The 11,380-nt window shown below is 34.3% G+C and overlaps 1 protein-coding gene across 1 annotated transcript in view; it reads left to right on the plus strand.

The window, feature by feature from the left end:
- Positions 1-10,750, plus strand: part of LOC110107998 — a 36,405-nt gene extending 25,655 nt beyond the window's left edge. The window contains exons 3-6 of the mRNA XM_020838479.2: positions 1,292-1,347; positions 6,908-7,072; positions 9,668-9,781; positions 10,177-10,750. Of these exons, the coding sequence (XP_020694138.1) occupies positions 1,292-1,347; positions 6,908-7,072; positions 9,668-9,781; positions 10,177-10,269 (428 nt within the window). The 3' untranslated portion in view covers positions 10,270-10,750. The remainder of the gene's footprint in view (positions 1-1,291; positions 1,348-6,907; positions 7,073-9,667; positions 9,782-10,176) is intronic.
- Positions 10,751-11,380: the final 630 nt, after the last annotated feature.

The following is an 11,380-nucleotide window of genomic DNA, read 5'->3' on the forward strand; positions in this document are numbered from 1 at the left end:
AACGACTGGTGGGCCTTGCGATTTGCTCCCCTTGAGCTCTCTCCCTTCTCAAGCTCTCATGCAAGAAGAAGTAGAAACAAAACACAATTTTTTCATTCCAATATTCATTCTCCATTACATAAGAAATGACCATATATATAGGCCTAAAATGACAAAGGAAACAAAAGACTAAAATGCCCCTTGGGCTACAATAGAGACCAAATACCCATAAGGGTAAAAACGGAAAAATAAAATAAACTACTACATAACATGACTAAAAATTAAAACTCCTGATCGTGGCCGTCGATCTCCGGTGTCTCCGATGGTGCACGTGTCGAAATCGCTGACGATGTCCTCATCACATTGTCTCCATTCATTGATCGAAATCACTAAGGGCCTCCCATGCCAGGTTGACCTCTTTCATTGATTTGAGTGTTACAACTATCTAGCTTTCTTAGCTCATATGTAAGGCAACTCTCCCTCTTCATGTCTATTTTGCTTGCTGGCATTGCAGTGCCATCTGCATTCAGACCTCGCCTTTATAATTCTCCTTGTATCACCTGCAACCTCATATAATGTCTACACTCAAATAGGTTTTGCTATGACTGCAACACATGACATTTTTTCTTTCTTGCAACTCACGTTTGATAAGGAGATGATGTTAGCATTGTTAATGGCAATGTTGTTCTCATAGAATTAGACAAAGATGTGTGAGCATATGATAGGCATGGAGGTAACCATTAGATGGGAATAAAATTTTGTGATATTAATGATTATTAATCAATATTATTATAAGATATAAGATAAGTTATATGTGATAGATTTAGGTATATTAGATCTATTATATAACAAAATGGAAATATAACTTTTAAAGTTTGGGTGGTTAAGATGGAGAAATGCTTGTGATTTTTTTTATGAGAAAATATCATGAAAAATTTAAATATATTAAATAAAACTGCAATTTGACTGACAATATTGAATGGATCCAAGTGCTTGGTGATAGAAAAGTCGTCGATGGATAGAATGAGCATGATAGAAAGAAGAATATTAAGATGACTACCACTAACCTGATTTGATAAAGTTTATTTTTTATTTGAGCTTGGGCACTTCATTTGTTTTCTATATAGCTTGCTCAATCTTAGAAGGCCATGATTGGATTTTTAGTTGTGCGTTACTTTACCATCAAGCTACGTATTGTTGTAACTAACTGAATTTTTGTTTGACAGTCTATCTTTTTTATTTTTATTTTTTCATGTAATGCTTAATTTCATACTCAAATTTCTAAATTTGTTCTTCCTCTTATTTCCTATAGAGACAGCATTGGCTTTGCTGCGACATCCTGATTGTTGCATCTCTGCATATTCATCTGTAAGCAACCATTAATTCCTTGAATATTTTTTTATATATTTTCCTTTAATTTGAGTTGTTTCTATTTTTTTAGTTGCTGTTTTGCATGATATTCTGGTGCAAATTCTGATGGGGATTGAATATACAGTCTATTGATACTGCAAAAGTCTAGAACTTTATTCATGCAATGTTGAATTACATTCAATTTGTTAAATGCACCTTTCATTTTATCTGCTTTTTCATTGCCGTATATTGCAGTATTTTATGAATGAAAACTAGGAAATTGCTAGTTCAGTTTCATTCCCAATTGTTTGGAGAAAGCCAATACTATGCAAAGTCATTTAGCTTATATATGTGCTTTTTGTTGATTAAGACAACTGAAATTAGGATGTTCTCTATGTAGTTAGCCTACTTTATGAAAATAAACCTAGACTTCATTCAATATTCGATATTATACTGCTTTATATTCCATGTTACAAAATTGATTTGTGAAGATAGTGCATAATGAAACCCATAATAAGCTCTATGGTGGGGTTAAGCCTTACTTTCAACACTCATCTTATATGTTCGTCATTATGCTAAATGTGGGGCATATACTAGGAAGATGTCCTACTTTTGTAGGATTGAAGGATGAAGTCTGGGCTCACAGAAGAGACTGAGCTCTTTAATTTCCTTCTGGAGAAGAACATAAACCTTGCTCTTTCAAGTGCTTTCTTTTCTTATATCAACTCAATTGAGTAATTCCTCTATCCCTATGTCTTGGTTTTTGGAGCCACCACGTGTGTTTAGCAAAACTCTGTGATTTTTTAGCTGGCAAACGTTCAGGCTAGATTTTGCAATTCTTGTTATGACTTTAAAATCTTGCAAGTTGCGAGGGGTTTGCTTTCTGATTAATTCAGTTATGGCAATATATATTATTGACCATCAGAGGCATCAAGGTGATTGAGGAGTGATTTGAACCCATTTGGCACACCGAGTGAGGTGCAAAAATTTGGTGCTTATGTGACTATACGCACCTTTAAGTGCAGGATCTTCTGGGAAAAGAAAATTTTCAATGATTTGAAAATTCTTCAAAACAATATCAGCCTCTTTCTTGACAGAGTAGTGGTATTATTTAAGAAAATTCACTGGTATTTTTTAATACCTAATTGATAATTTCTTACAGAATTTATAGCAGCTTATTAGAGAAAAAAAATTATAGCTGCTTATTACTGATCTTTTAGTTACAATTAATATCGAGACATCTGATGCATATAAACTCTGGATTTACCATCTTGTGTACAAGCACCTGATCACTTATCCGTATAAAACTTTGGAATGGGTACAATTTGAAGAACAGTAGTGAAATGATTGACGTTTTTTGAAATGGGCTGTTTGGTAGCAGAATTTGAGCAGGATTTAATAGGGTTTTAACCTAAATCCTGTCAAACAACAAAAATGACAACCTTAAAACCAACCTATGGAATCTTAAATCATGTTTCTCTCCTATTCGCCTTAATTCTCAAATTTAGTATATCAAGGTATTTGATGGATTTAATTTAAACCGACTAGTCTTTTATGAACTCTTTTACTTCGCTCCCCTTTACATATCGCTTGTCCCGTCGATGCCTTCTCCAATGAGCTACTGTTGTGATTATTCTTTATTGTTGAGAGATTCAAGAAATTGAGGGACAAGGTTTCCCTGTGTTTAACTTCAATATATTATTATTATTATTTTTTTATTTATAATATTAGTTTGTATTAATTTTAAAAAAACATATTAATTAGTAAGTTAAATTAATTTTGATAATTAATACTAATAACTAAAAAGATATTAATTAAAGCAAATTAACATTATTTATTATTTAAGTTGATAAAATAGAATTTTTATGTTTAATTAGTTTTATTAATTACTAGTTAGTGATTAATTAATATATTAATGTATGTTGTTTATAATTTAATTAGCATACTTAACATTGAAAAAATAGTAATCGAGGAAATGAGGTTTAAATACTTTAATAAAAAACTAAATTATTTTTAATAAATAATATTAGTTAATTAAAAATATATTAACTTAAGTAAATTGGTATAGTTATTGATTTAATTTGTCTAAATATAAGTGAGTATTTAATTAATTTAATAAAGGACTAATTGATGATTAATTAAAATATTTAATTAGTTTAATTATAATTTAGTTAGTCTAATTAAGATTGATACAAGCTGAATAAATATTATAAGATATCCCAATCAAATAAATTCTCAAATTCCGTAATAAGTAGCCAAATAGTTTATTTGTATTTAACATGATTTATCATCCATCATGCCAAATAGTTTTCAGGATTTAACTCGCACAAGATTTATTAAATCCGCATTTGATGGATTTACTAATTCCTACTTGAGTTATATCCTACTTGCAACCAAACAGCCCCATAGTGTGGCTTCAAAAAATTTTGTAGGTTTTGGCATGTATTATGCAACATCTAAATGCAGGATAATGTCAATCTCATAATTGATTTTAAATTGCTTGATTTTCCCTGATGTTTGCTAACTGTTTGTATGATATGGTTTTCCTGCTTGCTGAAATCATAGGAAAATGGAGTTCCATTTCTCGCCTAATCTTCTATTGATAAAATATAGCAGGAACTATGCTTTATCACCATTTTCCTTTTTACTCCATTTTTTTTTTTTAAATAGGAAATATATTAATAACACAAAAAGAAAGGTTACATCAGCATAAAAAGAAAAGCTAGCAGATAAAAAAAACAACAGAGAGAATTAGAAAATAAAAGCGAGCTCAGAACAAAGACAAAGCTAGCAGCGTCCAGTGAGTCCCGAAAGGAACCTCCAGAAAGCGAATGTCACCAGCAAAGAAGGACCAGGACGCGAGCCCGAAGCACATCATAACCCAAAGCCTCACGTAGCAGCAGATCAAACAATAACTCCGCCAAAACCCGAGAAGAAGCATCAAACATACGAAACGAAAAATCATCTCCTGCGTCGACCTTTCCCCCAAAATTTTCCGCGAGAGCCAACCTTTGAATTGCGCACAAGAGTAAAATCATTGTCGGACTCAACAGACTGCGAATCCGACTCCACATCCGACGAATCAACCAAACAATTATTCTGATTCCTAATATCCAAACCAGAAGAAGTACCCACACAATTGAGCCATCACTGGAAATCAACCACGCTTTACAGTGACCACAACTAAACTGTTTGCATTCAAATTAACTCCTCTTCCCCTTCTCAATTTCAGCCGGCACCACCGGCCACATGGGCAAACACTCATCAGAACCACCATCCTCATCTTTTGAAACTTGAAACACCCCCTTAAATTCACAACACCGCATAACTGGCGATCATCAGAAAATAACAACCGGACATTCATCGCATCAAAAACCACCTCCGCACACCACCGGAGAACCATGGTCACTAACATCAGTACAACCGGAGGTACAAACGGAGGCTGCACTCGGGGGATAAAGACAGAACAGTATTCACACGAACTAGCACATCATTCCAGCATTAACCAATCAACCACATCAGGATTGGTAGAAGTGACCAAGACTCCAAAACTCCGAATTTCGCCACCAGGTCAAACGGCCGATCCCCAAGGATCGGAAGACGCTCGCACCTGCGGCCTCATCACAGCGTTCACCCACCATCCACGAGATTTATTCACATTCAAAGAAGCAGAAAAGTTACACAATCCCCCTGGAAATGACCAAAGCCTTTACACAACACAATAAGCAGGCACATCCTCGAAGCAAACTCGTTTTGAACTACCCAGAGTTCCGCGAGACCAAGCCCAAATTTTATCTAGGAAGTCCTTATAAGTCAGATCTCCACCTAGGACACGCCGCCAGAAAGGTCTGAGAGTCCGACGAGTAATACTAGAAATTATCAACTTTTAAAGGACGGCCCCAACACATTCGAAGCCCAAACATGAAGATACGGCAAGGGCAAAAGGTGGTCGCAGGACTGAAAGCAACCCAAATATGATATACCGGGACTCAACCCCAGACAATCGAAGTATCGGCGACCATTAGTAAGTTCATAAGTAGCAGTTATTAACCCATATAAGATCTATGGCTGAACACTCTACTATAATCCAAATCATTAGAAGCTTAATAAGAATATGAGATTTGATCCAGAACAGTTACAGAGAATTCAGCATAGTTTCAAGCTGAAAAAAAAATTTCGGATAACATCTATTGAAGGGCGCCGCGTAGGAAAGAAACCAACCAGAGCAAATTGAAAAGGAAACAGAACAGAGCTAAAATTTTCTTCCTCCGATATCCATAACGAGGGTTAACCACGACAAAACCCTTTCTTAACTCAGGAAAATCAACTGTAAATCGAAGAACCAGATAAAGCTTCCACAAAAGAGCGTGATTTAAAGGACCCATCCAAGAAACCGGGGTCACAGACACGACTAACCACCATAATGAAAAAGGCAGAAAAATGAGAGGGCAAACTTCCCTGGACAGCAACCTGAAGAAAACAAGCCCAGGCGGCGGCGAAGCCCAGCCGTCGCGAGAGCAGGCGGCGGCGAGACCAGCCGTCGCGAGCGGCGATAAGTCCAAACCGTCGCGGACGAGAAGCCCAAAGCGGGAACGGCGAAGCCCAGCCTTCGCGGGCGAGATGCCCCCGCGGGATCGGCGAAGCCCTGCCCGTCGCGTGCGTGATGCCCTAGCCGTCGCGTTTTGAACACCCTTCCTTTTTACTCCATGTTTCGATGCTAACCATGGACATGGGTTTAGCTTTGGCTGTTCTAAGCCTAGATTTTTATTCAGCTTGGAGTATCTTGGCCACCTTTTTTTGTCCACAAGGTTTGTAATAAACCTTTAAGAGTATCTTGGCCACTTGTGAAATGTTAGCAGCCTGGCAATAATCCCGTTTTGAAATCAAATTATTAAGTGTAGTGGAAATCGGAGAGTTTCCCATCTTATTGTGAACTGCTGTTGTGCATACTACTAATTTTAATAATATTAAAAATAATGAATGATTTAGATTTTGCATTTGAAGGTGATAATGTCGATTTTTAATTTGAAGGAGTTCTCCTCTTATGAAGAGAGAAGTCCATACCTAGATGTGTATTTGTGGGTGAGTAGTTAGAGTGGTGAGTTATGTGTGTGAACAAGGATTCAGATAGATGCCCCAAATAATTGGGATATAGCAGCTGTTTTTGTCTTAAACGGGCATACAATTTCATATCCACTTTACATAAGTTTCATTTGGTAAGTTTTCCAAGTGGGGTATGTAGTTTTGGGATTCAATTTTTTTTTTATCATGCTTTATGGTTAAAATTTATGTCTGCTCCATCTTGTGTTTGATGTTCCTATTTATGGTTCTCATTATTTTCGTTGAACACTATCAAATGGAATACGGCATATAGTAACATCATGTTAATATTTTATTGTCTTAAGCTTTTACTATTTTTTGTTCCTTTAAATCTAAAATGTGATGACTCCTTTTCTGTGTAGTTATTTTAGATTATGTTTGTTTCCTTCCCTGATAGGCAACTTGTGCTCTAATTGTAATTATACTTACGTTAATTGATCATCAATATATAAGCCTTGTTATAAATGTCCATGTACAGGTGGATGTAAAACGAAGTGTAGAAGATGGCGAGAAACGATTTAATCAACTTTCTATTGAGGAAAGGGGTAAATTTGATGAGGAGACACTTGTAAATGTGAACAATATCAAGAGGCAAAGAACACCTAGCTATAGTTCCAAGACTTTTAGTAATGAGTACATTGTGGTAAGTCAAATTCTTTTGATTTCTTCTACAAGAAGTTGGGCAGAAATTGCAGGGACGCTTTTTTTTTTTCTAATTAATTAATTGTTACTGATTAGCTCTATGCATTTTGATCCGTGTAAATATGAACTTTGGTGTTTATTGAAATACTTGCAAGTTATTAGAAGAAATTATCCTATAGATGAGATCTACAAAATTTCCTCAACTTGAGACACTTTTGAACATGAATCAAATATTTACAAGTGTATCACTTTTATCTTTGCATCAATTTGCTGACTAAAACTAAAATTTTATTGAATATAAATTAAAATAAGAAAGTCTGTGATGGGAAAACTGTATCAAACTCTCTAATGTAGGGCATTATTGTATTTAGGTTTTTCTAATGCAAATGTAGGCTGAGATGCACAATTTAAGGCACACAAATTAGATTTATTTATTATGATTTCTTTTAATTGAAACAACTGATCTTTTCCTTTAAATTAAAATCATAAATATGTAAAATTCACGCACATGATAATTTAATAGTTGGTTAACATAAATCTCATATAAAAAAATTGGATCATAAAAGAATCATACATTAATCGAAAACTCTCACCCACCGTAATTAAAATAATTAAATTATAATAATTTTAAATTAATCAATCACACAAGTAAACTAATCACTAAATTAGAGAATGAAAATAGATCTAAGCAAAAATATCACCAAGTAGTAATTTAGCCCTAACTCCAATATAAGGCGATAACATCTCTTAGAAAATCTTTCTTCCAATTATATCAATCTAGAAAGAAGCACATCCAACTTCCACTTATGCAAAGGAGAAATAAGATGCAATCAAAGTAGAATATCAACAACAACAAAAATAACATCAAGTTTTTATCTCACTACGTGGGATCGGCTGCATGAATACTTTTTCTCCATTGTGCCTCGTTAAGAGACAAATTCTCATTTAAATCTAATTAAAAAGATCATTTCTAATATTTTTTTAGCCAAGTCTTTTTAGGTCTACCTCTATCTTTCTAATCAAAGTACAATTTCAATAAAATTATTTTCTTACGAGCCCCAAAACAGCCTTATTTATAATAAAAAATCTCCTTAATTTATAATATTAAAAGCTATAATCAATAGACTTATCCTTAAGTTTTTGAAAGGCTGCAAAAGTAATCATCACAAAAAAGTTTTAATCCATGGGATTCAGTAGAAATCCTTTAACAAAGAATTACGAGGAAGCCGCAAACTAGCTACTATATCCAAAATTCCCTAACATAAGGTCATGGTTTACGATATATTCCAAAATCATGCCTGGAATAGGAGTCACAAATTACGTCAAGAGCATAAGCCTTGAGCTAATAAGGAATGAATTTTAAATCACATGCAAAAAAGGAACCAAGTTAAAACCCGCAGGCGCGTAAAACAAAGAATTGAATTAAGTCAAAATTAACACAATGACTAAATTGTATGCAAACTCAATTATAGGCATTATTACAACTAGATGTATTTGTCATAATCAAACATCATAACAAGTCACTCAAAACTCTCATAAACTACTTCAATTTGCCTAATAATTTATTTGTGATAAGTAGTTAAATTTTTTAATTGAGTTTTTCATTTCTAAAACCAACGCATGAATACCATGCCTTGTTAGACAAAATAATTTTGGGTAAACGATGCAATTTAACATCACTTCATTGAAATATAATTTGGTTGTGTACACAGTAGTAGTTTTATTATATTGAATAAAATGAGCTATTTGAAAAAATGGATCTACCACAAGAAAAGATGGAATTAAGTTTTCTAAGAGTTCTTGGTATTCCTAGCATAAAGTACATGCTGAAATTTTCCTAATGCATATAAGGAATAGTTAAAGGTGTGTATAATCCATGGTTAATTTCTTCTTCCTGTAGCGGTTTGATTAGTTTTGCATTGTGAAACTATTCTCGCAAAATCTATTTTTAAACTTAATAATTTGTATCCTCGAACATAGTTATTGTTTTATCCTTATCAAAATGTCTAGCAATACCACTAACACGCAATTCTAGAATAGAAAAATTTTTTAACGATGTTTTACGAATGCATGGACAAATTCTCTTTGAATATAGCCATCTTTAATCATAGTGAATGATTGGTGTTTCTGTAAAGGTAAATTATATCTAGCTCCCTTGAGTTTCTAGTCTAGAAGTGATTTGATCACTAAGTTTTCATGAACCCATTTGGGTCCCTCGATTTTGATATGACTTTTCTTTGGTTTCTTACGATATTATTAAATCCAAATTGATTTCTGTCCATCTTTTTGGCATATCGCCTCTGGGAATCCTTGACATGGTTTTGGAAAAAAGCCTTTATGTGAGCACTGATCTAGTGGTGTCAAATGGTGGATGCGTGTGATCTAATACAATTTGCTAATCGTGTGGCTAGAAATACATTGTCATTTGAATATCTTTTAATGAGTTGGAAATTTTAATAAGTTCCCAAGAAAACCAGAACATCCCGCTCTGTTCATTTCAGTAATCTTTTGTTTTCTTAATCCATTTTGCTCTCTTGTAAGACATAATGCCCATTTTCCTTGTGATTATGCTATTTGACTTGGTTTACATTTCTAGATAACCATTCTTGTGGCTGCTGAGGGAGTGCACAAGCTACCCGTCATCAATGGCAGTGCAGATTTAAAGGCGGCGTTGCAAAAGCTGGGCTCAATTCCTGCCAACAAAACAATGGTATGATCTAACTCGCAAATCCTTGCTTGGATTGACCCGTGAGTTTGAAATGTAGACTCTTTTAATTTTCGTCTGGGTTCGAACTGACCCAAAAACTCAAAATCAACTTGAATAATCTGTTTAATTTTTTCAGTTTAAAAAGCATCTAAAACTGTATAATAAATGAGTCAGGTTCAGGTTTAGGTTCAGGTTAAACAGTCAGGTAGGCCCGAACCCAAACTATTAATCCGAATTTATTGTCTTTTGAAACTTTGATATTGCTTGAATTCATTATAAAACTCTGATTTCTTTTAAATGAAATATCAGTTTTCTGTTCTAGAAAAGTTTATATATGAATTTTTATACCATTCTCCTTTTTATACATACATTCAATTTCGACATCATTGAAACTGCAGGCAGTGGAGGTTTTGTGGACTCCTCAGAATGAAAACGATACGTTATCAGAGCGTGAACTCCTGGAAGACTACCCGCTTTTGAGGCCTTTGTAAGAAGCAAAAGACTAGCTTGAAGCTTCGTTTGGGACTGCTTTCTTACTGCTTCTTAAAGCTGTTTTTTAGTATAAAAATTAATTTTTTTTACTAGAAAGCCACTTTAAGAAGCTGGAAGAAAACCGTCCCAAATGAAGCTTGAGACAGTCTTTTAGGTTAAATATTGTACAGATGCAACAGAATAGGATCAAACATCTTATATATTGTGAAAGGGGCTTTGCTTTCAAGGTTCAAGATATAATAATTCTTCTATTTTCTTCTGATCTGCTCTTCTTTTTACATGGAAGTCACTTCCACCAGGCTCTATATCCATTTGAGTAAAACAGTTAAGACATGTGGTATTTTTCTTCGCTGCAAGATCAGCTTTTGCTCTGAAGAAATCTGCAAGCTTATTTCGTAGTTTTTAGTTGCGTAATGCATCAATGTTTGATTAGTACGAGGAGAATAATCTGATTGTTGAAGGAATTTAGATATTTTTGTTCTTCTTTCTTGTGAAACGGTCAATAGAAGCATGCTCTTGATTTTTCTTGCATTGTTAGAGCCTGGAGTTTCTATCTTTAAAGGGTTGTTTGGTACACCCAGGATTTGATTTAAGTGGGATTTCATAAATTCTCTAAATTCGAAATTCTGAGGGGCCTAAATCCTGAAAACTGTTTGGTAACATTCATGATAAATTCTATTAAATCCCGGGTTATTGTTTGGCTATTGAGCGGATTTAACGAGCGGAGTCTTCCTCTCGAGCTAATAAATTTCGTAAATTCGACAAAAACAAGATTTAAAAAATCCGGGATTTAGTACGAAAAGATGGAAATTTCTGTTTACGGCGGCTTTCATTTGTCGTGAAATTTGGTTTTGCATTTTAGGCCGGATTTCGCTCAAATCCAACCTAAATCCTGCTACCAAATAGCCCCTAAATGCCACTAATCTTTATTTAATCATTGATTTTTTTTGGTCATTTAGGTTAATTAAGTCAAACGACTTGAATCTAGAACTTCAGCTCTCAACTAACAGATCAAAATGAGCTGCGTCGTGTCGGGAGCAAAAAATTGATAAAGAATTTCAAACCTATTTTGATTTTGGTTTGTGTCTATTTTGATGGTTTCAGCTTTTG

This window comes from Dendrobium catenatum, unplaced genomic scaffold (assembly GCF_001605985.2).
Source record: "Dendrobium catenatum unplaced genomic scaffold, ASM160598v2 fragScaff_scaffold_853, whole genome shotgun sequence".
In the NCBI taxonomy this organism is placed as follows: Eukaryota; Viridiplantae; Streptophyta; class Magnoliopsida; order Asparagales; family Orchidaceae; genus Dendrobium; species Dendrobium catenatum.